The sequence below is a fragment of the Dichotomopilus funicola genome (assembly GCF_033296635.1).
Source record: "Dichotomopilus funicola strain CBS 141.50 unplaced genomic scaffold C8A04scaffold_49, whole genome shotgun sequence".
NCBI classification, from domain to species: Eukaryota; Fungi; Ascomycota; class Sordariomycetes; order Sordariales; family Chaetomiaceae; genus Dichotomopilus; species Dichotomopilus funicola.
In genome coordinates this window covers 143097-158265 of record NW_026944070.1, presented here as the reverse complement: position 1 = coordinate 158265, position 15169 = coordinate 143097, and the positions used below count along the sequence as shown (strand labels likewise).

The 15169-nt window shown below is 57.4% G+C and overlaps 5 protein-coding genes across 5 annotated transcripts; 3 read left to right on the top strand and 2 right to left on the bottom strand.

Moving 5' to 3' along the window:
* Positions 1–60: 60 nt before the first annotated feature.
* On the top strand, positions 61–951 carry C8A04DRAFT_13530 (uncharacterized protein; the record flags this gene model as incomplete). The annotated part of the gene is made up of 3 exons (XM_062777752.1): positions 61–106; positions 232–403; positions 501–951. The coding sequence occupies 3 exons, from the start codon at positions 61–63 to the stop codon at positions 949–951; spliced, it is 669 nt and encodes a 222-aa protein (XP_062635450.1).
* A 545-nt stretch (positions 952–1496) lies between these two features.
* C8A04DRAFT_38596 (Tubulin/FtsZ, GTPase domain-containing protein) lies at positions 1497–3267 on the bottom strand (the record flags this gene model as incomplete). The annotated part of the gene is made up of 6 exons (XM_062784281.1): positions 1497–1730; positions 1798–2556; positions 2629–2811; positions 2873–3039; positions 3161–3201; positions 3260–3267. The coding sequence occupies 6 exons, from the start codon at positions 3265–3267 to the stop codon at positions 1497–1499; spliced, it is 1392 nt and encodes a 463-aa protein (XP_062635449.1).
* A 1272-nt stretch (positions 3268–4539) lies between these two features.
* C8A04DRAFT_30335 (uncharacterized protein) lies at positions 4540–10167 on the top strand (the record flags this gene model as incomplete). The annotated part of the gene is made up of 1 exon (XM_062781341.1): positions 4540–10167. One exon carries the CDS (start codon positions 4540–4542, stop codon positions 10165–10167), a length of 5628 nt encoding a protein of 1875 aa, XP_062635448.1.
* Positions 10168–10667: 500 nt separating this feature from the next.
* On the bottom strand, positions 10668–11453 carry C8A04DRAFT_13529 (ubiquinone biosynthesis protein COQ7-domain-containing protein; the record flags this gene model as incomplete). Its single annotated transcript, XM_062777751.1, has 1 exon — positions 10668–11453. The coding sequence occupies one exon, from the start codon at positions 11451–11453 to the stop codon at positions 10668–10670; it is 786 nt and encodes a 261-aa protein (XP_062635447.1).
* Positions 11454–12055: 602 nt separating this feature from the next.
* On the top strand, positions 12056–14189 carry C8A04DRAFT_13540 (uncharacterized protein; the record flags this gene model as incomplete). Its single annotated transcript, XM_062777756.1, has 3 exons — positions 12056–12282; positions 12582–13303; positions 13366–14189. The coding sequence occupies 3 exons, from the start codon at positions 12056–12058 to the stop codon at positions 14187–14189; spliced, it is 1773 nt and encodes a 590-aa protein (XP_062635446.1).
* Positions 14190–15169: the final 980 nt, after the last annotated feature.

The window sequence follows — 15169 nt, the reverse complement described above, 5'->3', positions numbered from 1 at the left end:
TTCCTTCCTTTGGTTTCATTCCGGCTCGCTTAAGAAACGACACAAACATAATCCCACACAATGTTGTCTTCAGCAGCGAGGGCGGGTGCCTCACTGGCCCTCCGAGGTGAGTCTTTTGCCTGCGCGATACCAACCCATGGAGCTTCGCCCCCCACTGTTCCGGGCGCCGGGCCTACTGCCTTCAATTTAACCCTTGGTACTGATACTTTCGCTCTCTTTCTTCATTCATAGCCCGCCCGACGACCTCGATCACCCCCTTCCGTGCGGCCGCCGCCCTGTCGTCCTCTTCCCGCAATGATGCCGCCAGCGCCGTCCAACCACACGCCGGATTTGGGCTCTCTCCCCGCAAGGAGGTGCCTCTGGCCAGCCAGGAGCCTACCAAGGGCGTCATTCAATACGCGCTGTATGTCTTTTTTTCTCCTCCCACCTACCTACTTCATCGAGGCTGCGTAGCGGCCCAAATTATGCTCCATGGCTAACCACAGACACGTTCCCACCAGCACCACCCTCGACATCGTAACCAACTGGGCGCGTCAATCCTCCCTCTGGCCCATGACCTTCGGCCTAGCCTGCTGCGCCGTCGAGATGATGCACCTCTCCGCACCGCGCTACGATCAAGACCGACTGGGCATCATTTTCCGTGCCTCCCCGCGGCAGTCCGACGTGATGATCGTCGCCGGCACGCTGACCAACAAGATGGCGCCCGCCCTGCGTCAGGTGTATGACCAGATGCCGGACCCGCGCTGGGTCATTAGCATGGGAAGCTGTGCGAATGGTGGGGGTTACTATCATTATAGCTACAGTGTGGTGCGTGGTTGTGATAGGATTGTGCCGGTTGATGTGTATGTGCCTGGTTGCCCGCCGACGAGTGAGGCGTTGATGTATGGGATCTTTCAGTTGCAGAGGAAGATGCGGAATACCAAGATTACGAGAATGTGGTACCGCAAGTAGAGAGGGTGGAGTGTTTATGGGGTTGGGGGTTTGGTGATTGGTGGGTATGGGCGTGATTTGATGATGGGAATGGAGTTTGCTTGATGGGTTGGGGGAAAGGCTCAATAACGCCTTGTTGGGGGGGTATTTAGCGGCAAGGGACAGTGCCGACAGGTTTGGGGAGGGGGACGGCGAGACGGCGGCAAAGAGATTCTGATTTCGTCATCATGCGAATAGCATTTTCTTTTGTTGCTTACCTTGGCCATGCCGACTGTGTACATACGGCTAGATTTATGGGCAAATAGCCACTGGTCCTGGTATGGAGGCTGTTGTTTGGCGACTGTTTTATCCCCTGAAGTGTTTGATATCTGTGAGGATCATATGAACTCGTGAATAATTTGCCCTGGAAGGAAGCAGAACGGTCATAACACAATCTGACTTGAAATAATAACATATGCAGCAGAGCCCATCCTAGCCGCCTTGGTGCTCCTCAAACGCCGATAGCCAGTCAGTCATAAAGACATTGTAACTCCATCAACCTGCACTATCCCCCAGTCGTCTCTTTTTCACCCCATCCTCTTATCCATCTCCGCCGACGTTGCCTGCTCCCCACCCAAGTCTGGGTTCAGATAGTTCGCGTCCTCGGCGGCCTCGTACTCGGCGATGAGATCGGCGACCACCTCGCGGGCCTCGTCGAACTCGCTGAGGCTTTCGGAAAAGGGTGCCGTCTTCTTGTACCCTTCCAGGAAGGCGTTGCGCTTGCGCATGCCTTCGTATTGCCGGAATATCCTTTTGAATAGCTGCAGGTAAAAGTTAGCGCGCAAACTTGGTAAGTTTAGTTCGGGGGAGCGGGCAAAGAACACTTACCGTGGCAATGCTGGTATGGTTGGCCAGCATCAGACCGCTGACGCGGTGCGCCATGGGGATGTACGGGCTGCGCTTGGTCAGCGCGACCTGGATGCTGGCCGGACCCCAAGGGATGAAGGTAGCCAAGCGGCGCTCGCGGATGCGCAGCAGGCTCTTGTGCACGTCGGTCGGATCGACCTCGCCCTGGATGACGTTGAGGATGGAGATGTAACAGCTCTTCTTGCCTGGCACCGTCGACACCATCCGGTTCTTGGGTTGTAGCAGCCGCCGCATGACATCCAAGACGGTGGTCTTCCGGACCGTCTTGGCTTGCTCGACTTGGTCGCCGGTGAAGGGTGTGTAGGCGGTCATGAGGAAGTGGCAGCGTGGCGTGGGGATGAGGGAGGCGAGGATGCTGACGAGGTCGTTGTGCATGTAACCTGGGTAGCGAAGGGTAGTGGTGCTGGCGGACATGACGGTCGAGACGAGTTGGTTGGTCTGCTGGAACGAGGGTTCCTGGAGGTGCAGTCTGTCGGCGGCGATGTGGGCGAGCGCGCCGTTGTCGAGGACGACGACCGAGTCAGCGTTTTGGGTCAACCGCCTCATGGTCAACATGCTGTTGTACGGGTGGACGACGACGTCGCCCGAATTGGTTGTGTCGGGGAAGACGGAGTATGTCTGGATAATCTTTTTTGGGAAGCGGTCGTTTAGCCTTTCAAGGAGGAATGATCCTAGGCCGGACCCGGTGCCACCAGCGATGGAGTGCAGCATCATGAAGCCCTGTTAGGAGTTAGTTCTATCATCTCAACAAACGTGTAGTGGTGGCGAGAAGGCTCCTAGGTTGCTGCTGACCTCGAGCGAGTCACTACCATCGGCCTCGCGGTCAATCATTTCCATGATCTCTTCATGCACCAATTCTCCCGTCTGGTATCCATCACCCCAGTTGTTACCGGCTCCTATGCCACTCTTCCCGACGTAGAAATTCTCCGGATTGTAGATGTTTTTGTAAGGTCCCGTTTGGATTCCGTTGATAACCTGGATGATGTGTTCGCTTAGCAACCGCGCGTTTAGGATTCACACAAGGGGTTCAACGCACCCTTGGCTCGAGATCGATCAGGATGGCTCTTGGGATATATCGGGTGTCGTCGCTTTGGTAGTAGAACACATCCTTGCGATCACCCCCTTCCGTCGCAAAGTCTTCCAGGTTCCCATCCTGGCTGATGCCGTGTTCTTGACAAAGCTGCTGCCAGAACTGGCTGCCAACTTTTTTCCGTAGAATCAATCTCAGTTAGTTCCATTGTTTCCCTTTTCGGAAGTATTCGTGTATCGTTGTATCTTGCATCGACATCTCGCTGCCCAACACGGTTGGAGAAGGGGGACTAACTGCTATTGCCGCATTGGCCAGCTTGGATTGTAATTATTTCCCTATTGCCCATGTGTTAGACATTGGCTTTGATAAGTTGCGCGATGCGTTCTGGCGTACCTGGGCATCGTGGTGTCATCCGGGGTGGCTGCTCGGTGGTTCCTGGGCAGTCGTTGAATTCCACTCGAAGCAAACGCGTCTGCCGCCCATGGAGACGCGCTGTCAATTGAGACCCCGCCAAAATGCTTTGTGAGGGGCCGCTACGGAGACACCCCTGCACTTACACCGGAGGTCTTTGTCACCGCCAGGCCAGCGTACATAGTAGTTATGTAGGTAGGTAGTCAAACTTCTAGGATTGTAGGTAACGCGACTTGTTTTTCATTTTTCCAAGCATAGCCCAATGATCTCAAAAAGGGGGATAAAAAAAGAAGGTGCTCCCCCGGCAGCCTTTTGAGCTTCATCCCATCAACCCTCATATCAACATTGACATTGAGAGATACCAGCTTCCCACTTGGACCTAACTAATGACTGTGATAGACTGAGACATCTTTCCCGGGAACCGTCATGCTTTTCCCAAATTTCAGACCCAATTGCTACGAAATAATAATTGAATGCGGCAATATCCTGCCGATGTTTATTCTCAAACCTCCATTGACCCCCGGGCCCTTCCATGTTTCCATTTGGATGACCGTTCCTCGATGCCAGGTGCCCAGGGAGGTGCGCTCAACCTGAAACGCTGGGGGCCAACCAGGTTGGGGGCGTGCAGAACGTTCCGCAGGTGATCCGCCAAGATTATGGGTCGCTCCACGCAGCTAAATTGCATCTGGTGTTGCGGTCATTTGGCCCAGAACTACCCCTGTTCCAGGAACCTGGGCAGCCCGATGCAGCTCTGGAAACTCCAGCTCCTAACCTTAACCCGGAGACGCATCTTCAAGTCCACCACGACCGCAGGACTGACAAGCTACTGATTAACGCGCAGTCTCCCAATCTTCTGCAGCGCATTACACTTCTGCCCAAAGTGTGCCGGATTTTAAGCCCTGGTCCCTCAACCCGAACCTTTCGAGTACTACGTTCCGTTCACCTATCGATCCGCACGACGTCGCCCGTGGAAACACATCTTCTACCGGCTTGCCTGCATCTTATCCCGTTGGCCGAGCACGGGAAACGAACTGGTCGCATTTCTGTTGGTGGCACACATAAAAGTCTAACCGCGCGGCACAATCGAGGCGCTTTGGGCTGACTAGTTCGCGCGACTAGTAACGCCCCTGTTGGGACTTTAAACCTCGCCTTTTATCGAATCGGCCGCGCCATGTTGTGCTAGTGAAGCTTTCCACAAGAGACCTGTGTCTACCGCTGTTAAGAGTCGTTGTTAAGAGTTGAAGGGATACACACTAGCGGCCATGGCGGATTCGAATCGATCTGATCCTACCGGCAGCGGCCGGAAGGAGCCGGCCCTGACATCGGGCGCCGTCTCCGAGATGCCCACAATCCCACAGGCCAAGGTACTTGGCTTGTCAACACCCCAAACTTCAGATCAATACGACTTTGCCGCGGCCAACACCGGCGCCCGCGATTCTGAACCGGCCGACTACTTGAATGGAGGACTCCCCCATGAGAGGGTGTCTCCCCACACCACGACCCCCTCGGGTACCGCCCAACCACCACGACCACCGACTTTACAACCCGGCACATCGTCCCAACTCTCGGCCATGGCTGGGGCTTCCGAGCCGGCCTCACCCGCCGCCGCGAGCAAGAGCGTGCAGTTCACCACAGACGACGGAGCGCCCGAAGCGGTCGGCACACACTCGCGAACCGCGTCCTGGGACACAAGAGACGCATTGGGCAAGTTCCGCAGCTCCGGGTTCATGACCAAGCTGAAAGAACTCGCGGGCCCCAGCGGAATACAGACCCCACGAATGCCATCATCCACCTCCGAATTCCCCTCAACCGCGAGCTCGCCTACCGCCCAACGACACGCCAACCGCACGCCACGGCCCGTAGCCGAAGGGAGCGATGACGATGCCGACGCCGAGGAGACAGCCGACGAGGCTGTAGCTTCGCCCTCGAAAGGAAAACAAAAGAGGAGGAGACGTATGCGACGGCTGAGGATGGACTCCTATTCGGTGCCTAACACACCGCAGATGAGCTCTCTCGGGGGCGAGGGATCCGACGTGCAAAGCCGCTTGGGTTTTCTCCGACGCACACCCTTGGCTGGGATCGATGACCACGGGTATTCCGAGGGTGAAGGACGCGACCGGCTCGCGGGGCAACGTAATTCGAGGAGACGGCTGGGTCGGCCCGGTGAGGAAGGTGAGGAGGCGGACAGCCCAGCTGGGTTACGGGTCGGCCACCACTTCAGGCGTCTGTCTAACCTGGGCGGCGGCGGGGGTGGCATGTCCGACGGGGGGGAACTGGCGAGCCCCAGGAGACCTTTCTTTGGTGGTGCTGACAGGGCCTCGACGTTTGGTGTCCAGAAGTGGCGCCAAGTCAAGGGCGCTTTGAAGCTGTTGCGCCAGAAGAAAGATGAGCAGTTTGACTTTTCCAAGTCGGCGGAATTGATGGCAGAGCTATTTGGTGGTGCGCCGGCAGTTCTGATGCTTGCGAGTATGATTCAGCGCGACGAGCACGGCAACAAGAGGATACCTGTGCTACTTGAGCAGCTGAGGCTACGGATCATCGACAGCACGCCCGCCCCGGACAAGGACAGCGAAAGGCATTGGATGTTTACGATGCAGCTCGAATACGGCAGCGGCCCGAGCCAGATGAAGTGGACGATCAAGCGGTCCATCAAAGACATCTTGAACCTGCACTGGAAGTACAAGCTGGCCCGCGGCAACGAAGGGTTCCCGACGACAAAAAGCTCTGACCACAGTTCCCGGCGCCCGAAGCAGCCCCGATTCCCTTTGTCTGCGTTCCCCTACCTCCGTGGCGTCCGGGGCTTAGATGACAACGACGAGGAGGAGCTCGCCAACGAAGGACGTGGAGAGGAAACAGCCGGCGAGATGACCGCGGGCGAAGCTACCGTTCAAGAAGGGACAGACGCCGAGGACCGGCCACCACACATGCGCAGGAAACGGTCACGGATGCCCTACCTTGGCACCAGACGAAAGCCATCTGCGGTGGGTTCCAGCGCGGACCTGGGCCAGTTGGCAGATGCCGCGGCGCAACGGAGAAAGTATGTTGAGCGGCAGCAGCGGATGCTGGAGAAGTACCTTCAGGACATGATCCGCTGGCTCATGTTCCGGGCCGACAGCAACCGGCTCTGCCGCTTTCTTGAGCTCTCGGCGTTGGGCGTCCGTCTTGCGGCCGAGGGTAGCTACCACGGCAAAGAATGTTACCTGCACATCCAGTCGTCCAAGGGCCTCGATTTCCGCCGCGTGCTGACACCTAGCAAGGTGATTGCGCGGCACAGCCGGAAGTGGTTCCTCGTGCGGCAGAGCTACATTGTCTGCGTCGAGTCGCCGGAGAATATGAACATTTACGATGTCTACCTCGTGGACTCCAAGTTCCAAATCATCACAAAATCCAAAGGCAGCAAGCACCTGGGGCCTGCCGCCCACAAGTCGGACGATGAGGACATCGAGAACCTGGATCCGTCAGCCCGGCAGCCGACCGACATGCATCACACGCTCAAGATCATCACGTCGGAGCGCAAGGTGAAGCTGTTCTCGCCCAACCAGCACCTCATCTCGCAGTTCGAGGAGTCGATCAAGGAGATGCTGAAGCACACGCCCTGGCACCTGGAGAACCGGTTCGGCAGTTTCTCCCCTGTCCGGACGGGCGTGCATGCCCAGTGGCTTGTCGACGGGCGCGACTACATGTGGAACGTCTCGCGGGCCATTAGCATGGCTAAGGACGTGATTTACATCCATGACTGGTGGCTGAGCCCGGAGCTGTACATGAGACGGCCGGCCGCCATCAGCCAGAAATGGCGGCTTGATCGGTTGCTCCAGCGCAAAGCGGCTGAGGGCGTTAAGGTGTTTGTCATCGTGTACCGCAATGTCGAGGCGGCCATTCCGATCGACTCGGAGTACACCAAGTTCTCGCTACTCAACCTACATCCCAACATCTTCATCCAACGGTCGCCGCACCAGTTCAAGAAGAACCAGTTCTTCTTTGCCCACCACGAAAAGATCTGCATCGTCGACCACGACATCGCCTTCGTCGGCGGCATCGACCTGTGCTTTGGCCGATGGGACACGCCCAAGCATCCCGTGGTCGACGACAAGCCGACCGGGTTCGAACTGCAGGACGCGCCCAAGGACGCCGAACACTGCCAGCTCTTCCCCGGCAAAGACTACTCCAACCCGCGCGTGCTCGATTTCTTCAAGCTGCACGAACCGTACGCCGAGATGTACGACCGGTCCATGACGCCGCGCATGCCGTGGCACGACATTGCGATGCAGGTAGTGGGCCAGCCGGCGCGCGATCTGACTCGGCACTTTGTCCAGCGGTGGAACTACGTGCGGCGTGGGCGGAAGCCCACCCGGCCAACCCCTTTCTTGCTGCCGCCCCCGGATTGCCGGCCCGAGGAGCTCGAGGCGATGGGGCTCAACGGCACGTGTGAGGTGCAGATCCTCCGATCCGCGACGACGTGGTCGTTGGGTACCGAGAACACGGAGCACAGCATCCAGTCGGCGTACATCAAGATGATTGACAACTCGGACCATTTTGTGTACATGGAGAACCAGTTCTTCATCACCAGCACGGAGACGCTCAATAACAAGATCGTCAACGGCATCGGTGACGCACTGGTCCGACGCATCATCCGGGCCCACGAGAACGACGAGGACTGGCGCGCGGTCATCGTCATCCCGCTCATGCCGGGGTTCCAGAACGAGGTCGACCAGCCCGAGGGTTCCAGCGTCCGGCTGATCCTCCAGTGCCAGTTCCGCAGCATCTGCCGCGGCGAGCACTCCATCTTTGGCCGGCTGCGCGCCGCGGGCATCGAACCGGAGGATTACATCCAGTTCTTCAGCCTGCGGCAGTGGGGGAAGATGGGCAACGGCGTGCTGACGACGGAGCAGCTGTACATTCATGCCAAGTGCATCATTGTCGACGACCGGATTGCCCTGATCGGGTCGGCTAATATCAACGAGCGGTCGATGATCGGCAGCCGCGACTCTGAGGTCGCTGCTGTTGTCCGGGATACTGATTTGCTGTGGTCGACTATGGCCGGGCGCCCGTACCAGGTTGGGCGGTTCGCGCATACCCTGCGGCTGCGGTTGATGAGGGAGCATTTGGGGTTGGATGTGGATGAGATTTTGGAGGATGAGCGACAGGCGGACTTGGACCGTGAGGAGCAGTTCGAGGCGGAGATGAATGGGATTTATGATGAGGAGGAGGAGCCCGCGGAGGAGGAAGACGACGATGATGAGGCAGACCCATCGCCAATGGAAGAGAGTTCGCGGAGGAGGACCGCTTCGCTTGGTGAACTGCCGAGGACACCGCCGATGCTGTCGCCAGAGCCGCATAGCTTTAATCATGATGCAGAGGACAACGAGCCGGTGGGCGGGCAGCGGAAGCGGGCGTTTTCCAGGAGCTCCCAGCACCAGACATCACAGGAGAAAGCCTCAATCGAAAAGCACAACCGGGAAGTAGAAGGGTATGGGCCGGATCATTGGAAGGCGGCCCAGGACCTTGGGATAGACCGGGCGCGGGACTCTGTCATTGTGGGCGGCCGTGAGGTGCTGGTCAACCATCAGGGGTCCGAAGGCAAAGGGTCGCTTGACCGGCCGATGAATCCGCACACGCTCCGGCTCTCGTCGGGCATCACCACTCCCGACGACAAGAGCAACACCAACAGCCACAGCCACAGCCACAACCCCAACACAACGACCACCGGGAACGACAGAATGCCCCCCATGCCGCCCTTCGACCGGCGAACCACGGAGCAAGCCGGCCTCCCGCGGGCCAACCAACTACCGTCCCTCCCAGTCGTCGACGACACCGACATCGGCGGTCCTCCCGTGCGTCTTGATGCCAGCGGCCAACCAGTACAAAGCACGTCCGACTCGCTCCCCATCGACATCACGCTGGCCGACATCCACAAAGACTGCATGCGTGACCCGCTGAACCCGAGCTTTTACGAAGACGTGTGGATGCGCGCAGCCGACAACAATACCCGCATCTACCGCCGTGTCTTCCGCTGCATGCCCGACTCTCTGGTCACTAACTGGCCTGAGTACAAGGACTTTGCGCAGTACTGTGCTCGGTTCAAGGCTAGTATGGGGGATGGGCATCGGCGGCCGAGCGAGGAAGAGGAGAAGCCAGTTTGTCACCCGTCGGGCGCTGCGGGTCAGACGGCTGCGGGCGCGGGGATTGGGGCTCCGGGGCCGGCTGCCGGGGTTGCAGCTGTGAGCGAGAAGGTTGGGTCGGTGGCGAACAAGTTGAGCACGGAAGGGAACTCGCTTGATGAGAAGCGTGCCTCGACGGCTGCGAACGACCTACAGCAGGATCCCGCCAATACTACTAGTAATAATAACAACACGACCGACCCGGAAAAGCAAGACTTCGCCATCGACGATACCACCAGTGGTGGTCCCCCTCGGCCAGACAGCAGCAGCCGCCGAGCCGCCACCTACTCCAGCGGGACCAACGCCAACATCAATAACAACCATCCCAGCGAACACCCCCCGCGTACAGGCGGCAGCTCAGGTTCCGGAGGAGCCGGAGGCGGAATCCCACCCACCGGCCTCACCACAGCAGCTACCGCCCCCCCCTCCTCCAACTTCGCAGGCGGCATCGGCTCTCAGAAACGTCGTCGTCGCGCTACCACCCGCAGCGGGCGACCACCGCGGTTCTTTGGCGCTACAGCTGGGGGCGGAGGAGTAGGAGGGCCGGCAACAGGAGGCGGGGGTGGTGGTGTTGGGCTGGGGGATGAGTTGTTGAGTAAGGGGGAGGCGGAGGAGATGTTGTTGTTGACGCAGGGGACGCTGGTGCAGTTTCCGTATGATTGGTTGGTGGTGGAGGAGACGAATGGGAATTGGCTGTTTCAGGTTGATCAGGTGGCGCCTTTGGCTATTTAGTGAGTTTTTCTTTCTTTCCTTACCCGTTATTGACGAGGGATGAATTGCTAACTTGAACAGTAACTAAACATCTGGTTTCTGGGTGTCGATGCGGCCGACGATTACCCATCGGGGCGCAAGTTTACACGGTCGCAATCCGGACCCGTACTGAAGATCGCATTCAAGAGTATTCGGCCTTTTAGTGGTCGATAGATACATCGGCGTTGTGGGTTCCTCTTCCTTCATTCACGTTCAGCGAACACCTTGCAGCATACTCGGTCGTCGGGATTTTCTTTCCATGCACTTTTTTCACATGGCAAGTTGGTTTTAAAGATGGCACAAAACACCCTTTATACCGTTCAACAAGTCTCGAATTTGGCTTACTTAGTTGGCCATATATACACTTTTGTAGTTTTACACATATCCTAATACATTGCCTTTCCTGACCCGACCCCAAATCCAACCTGGTAGTCTGTCTTCTCCAACTCTCTCTCTCCAAGGCCTGACTAACACGACTGAGACTACACCCTCTCACTAATCCAAATCGCACCCCTACACCCGGCCCTAATAACCCCCGTCAACAACCCATACGGCTCCGCCTTCTTAGCATCATGTTCCACCGCCTGATCCAAATGCTCCAACTCCTCATCCCGTATCCTCCTCAACGTCCCCAACAACTCCCCAAACTCCTCCCCCACCTCATACCCTTCCTCCTCCCACCCACTCACCATCTCCAACAACACCCGAATCTGCGCATTATAATGCCCCCCAATCTCCGTCTCCACCGCCTCCGTACACGCCATCGCTGCTTCGCGGCCCATCACCCCTGTTGCCCAACCCAGGCCTGTGGCCATCGCCGACCAGAGGGGGTAGAGTGCTGTGGGACGGACGCGGTGACGTGTGAGGAGGGAGTTGAAGGTTTGCAGGTGGCCGGCTTCTTGCTCGTACATGTGGCGCATGAGGGGGCGGAGGTGGGGGTCGCGGTTGACGAGGGGGGGCGTTTGGGAGGTGTAGATTAGGGTTGCGGCTAGCTCGCCGGCTTGGTTGACGCGCAGGGCGGAGGAGAGGAAGGCGGATTGGGAGGGGGTGAGGGGTTTTTTGTTTTTGTTGCTGGGGCGTGGGGAGGAGTCTGTATTTGGGGTTGGGTCTGAGTTGTTCGAGGGTGTCGTGGACGAGAGAAGGCGGGCTTGTGCTGGTTGTGCTTGTGATGGTCGCAATTGGAGGTGGTATGGCTGGCGAGGAGCGGACGAGAGGATGCTGCAGGTGCAGCGGCGCAGAGGCTGCCGCATTGCGTTGAGTGAGGCCATCCAGGGCCTGGGTTGAGAGTATTTTGGTATTTTGCGTAGTACGTTGAAGTGACGATGTTCGATGCACACTCGGGAATCTCGAGTCCGACAAGGCCGAGGGGAATGGATGTAAGGTGGGGTCCAGTGCATTGACTGCCAATTGCCAGCTGTCAGGCCCCTGCCAACAATGGCCCAGCCAGGAACCTTTTCGGTCTGGCCGTACCCCTGCACTACGCGCCAAGAACCAATTGACAGCCCGTGCCAGGCCACGACCAGCGTCGAGAACCGAACCCGTGGACGTCGCGCCTTGCAGAACCCCCTTAGGTTCTTCTTCTCGTCACCACCCCCTCAAACGCCGTGAACGCCCCTCCCTCCGCCGAACCTATATAAGGTCCATCAACCGTGTGCTAATCCCTCCTCCCTCTGCTACGCTCCTAATTCGTGTCACACGATACCCGCCAAACGTCCTTCGATTGCCCGATTCTCGTCCAGTCCATCCCTAGCTCCATCTTGCCGCGAGACAACGCTCCCAAAGCATCGCTACTCGTTATCCAAACAAACGACCGAACGAACGGACGAACAAACCCTTATTCCACACTCAGTGTTTAATTTAAACCGCCATAATGTCTGATGTCGATGACGAACTGCTCGCGCTGGCTGGTGGCGATGTGTCCTCGGATGAGGAAGCCATGGAGTTGAGCCGGGAGGACTCACGCTCACCATCACCAGCGCCAGCATCGTCGAGGGAGAAGGAGGCATCGTCAAGGGGCGTGGCGGCAAAAAAGGCGACGACGAGCCAAAGAAGGCGCGCAAGCAGGAGTGACAATGAGTCGGAGGACGAGGGTGAGGCGTGAGTGGTGCCCCGCTTCCCTACGTTTTTTACTATTCAGTGCCTTCGCATCCTATTGTTCCAGGTGTTCAATTGTTGCGGGTTCCTCACTCCTATTGTTCAAATCGGGAATCAGGCCACAATTCCGGACACTCAAAGATTCCGTTTTGCGCTTGCCAGTTTTCTCGTTTGCTTCCAACAGCAACAACCTTCCTAGTTCTTCGCAACTCGGGCTCGCTTCAAGCCGATACATTGCGCTTCATTCAAAACGAAACCCATCACCAAACAATCTTCCACGCTAACACCATGGATCTCCGCAGATCCTCGGCCCCAGGCTCTCCAGACTCGCAAATGTCCGCTCCCATGGACGAATCTGATTCCGACTCCGATGCCCCCAACAACCGCGGTGCCGATGACGACCTGCAGTACCCCGTCGAGGGCCTCTTCAGGAACCATGAGGAGAGGGCCCGCATCATGAACATGCGAGAAATCGAGCGCGAGCAGATCCTAGCCGAGCGTAGGGAAGAGAGCGAGCGGATCCGACAGAACCGCATGCTGCGCCAGCTCAAAGTCAACCAGGAGAAAGACAGCAAGAAGCGCAAAGCGAGCGCCGCCGATCTCGAGGATGCCGCCCGCAAGCCCGCCCGCGCCCGCACCAAGGCCGGCGAGAGCAGCGACAAGATGGACACCTTGCGTCGCGCCCGCGAGGAGCGCAGCAACCGCAAGGAACAGAGAGAGCGCGAGAACGACCGCCGCCGCCAACGCTCGCCGTCCTACCGCCGCAGCCGCAGCGCCGACGACCACGACAGTGATAATGATTGGCGGAGGGAGTCGAGGCAAAAGTCGAGGACCCCCGAGTTGAGGGAGACCCCGCCCGCTGAGCTCCGCGATGTCGAGCGCATCCGTGTCGGGCGTACTCGATTCGCCGAGGTCTGCTTCTACCCTGGTTTCGAGAAGGCCATTACTGGTTGCTATGTTCGCATCAACATCGGCCCTGATCCGTCAACGCGCCAGGATGTGTACCGCATGGCTGTCATCAAGAGTACGTCGCGGAGACTCGTACCATACGCGGGAGGCCCCGTTCGCTAACCGATATTTATCTAGGCTTCACCCAGGGCCGGCCGTACGCGATAACAGATCGCGGTGGACACCAAATCGTCGTCGATCTCTACGTCAAGGCGGCCCATGGTAAAGCACAGCGCGAGTGGCCCTTCATCACCTGCTCCGACCGGGGCTTCACCGAGGCCGAATGGAACCGTTACAAACAAGTCTGCCTATCCGAGGGCGTCACTGTGCCCACCCGGCCCGAGCTCGTCTCCAAAATCGCCGACATCAACGGCCTAATCGAGCGCACCTGGACAGACCTAGAAGTCTCAGAAAAGCTCAAGCGCCAAAATGCCCTCCACATCAAGTACAGCGGCGTCGAGCGCGACCAGCTCACTAAGCAACTCGACATCGCCCGCGCCCGCGGCGACCACGAAGCCGCCGCTCGCTTCCGAGACAAACTCGACACCCTCGAGACCCCGCGCCTCGCCTTCCGCACCTCCCTCAACACCGCCGCCAAAAAGAAGGCCGACGCCTCCGCGCGGGGCCCAACCCAGCAGGAAAAACTCGCCTTACTCAACGCCGAGAACCGCAAACGCAATGCTGAAAACGTCCGCAAGGCGCAGCTGCTCGAACTGGCGCGCGCCCGCAGCGAGGTCGACTCAACCCCCGGCACACCCCTCGGTTCTGGTGCGGCAGCAAACGGCAACGGCAATGGGGGGGATGGGACGCCGAGCAAGTCAGGCCTGCTGCCGCATATTGCTAAGCTGCAGGCGCAGCAGCGCAGCCAGACTAAGACTGGTTTGCCGGTTATTCATAAGCCGTTGATGGATGATGATATTATTGGTGCGCTGGATCTGGATATTGATGTTGAGATTGAGTAGATATTCGATACTTGACCCGGATACCCGGGTTATGGGTGAAGGTTCTGGACGGAGTCTACCTAAGTTATGGAGCGGAGCGTGGGATGGGGAAGCGAGCAGTAAAGGCGTGTATCTATCTGTGCGTGTGAGTTGAGGCATATAATTCTGCAATTGATCGATGGCTTGGAGTCAAATGGTCGGGTTGCCTTGAAGCAGGTGGAAAGAGAAGGATGGCCTGGGGGTAACGGAATACGAAAGTGGAAAGCATGCGATCGGGCTTGGAAGAAAAAAACCCAACAACATATTCATAGGCATAGATGAAGGTGATGGAATAGTAAACCGACAATACAAAATAACATCACTTGCCTGCCGACCGAGTCCCGTTCCTATACTGATAAACTGGGGATAATCTATCGTTTGGGGTAAGTCCATAACAGCATGACAATCCCAAGCATTCAACCGAGATAGACAGCAAGGGTCCCATAGGTAATACGCCCCTACTCAATATGTGTTCACAGGACACCGTTCACAGTCACAAGCATGAGAGTTGGAACCATCATGGAAAAAACAATTAAAATAATAAGCCTCGCCTTCAGCCATCCGCCCAACCGATCATTCTAAATTTGTAAAGGTAAAAAAAAAAAAAAAAAAAAAAAAAAGAGGAAAAAGGCTAGTACAACAACAAGCAACGCCGCCCGCATAAGAGAAGAGAGAAAAAAAAGAAAAAGAGGAGAGAGAAAACTCGCAAAAGGCCACAGACTAACACCACCCGTAACTGATTGTTTATACCCGCCCACTGCACTCCCCAAAAAGCCAAGACCCCATCATAAACCTTTTCATAATTCTTTCTCCCCACTCACTCACACACTCGTGATGAACCCCAGCAGCAACAACCACAAAACGCGACAGAAGCAATTTGGTGCCAAAAAAACAAGTAATCTTATTTCATCTCTCGTTTCTCTTTGCTCTCTCTCCCTCTCTCCTCATCCTCATCCTGCGCT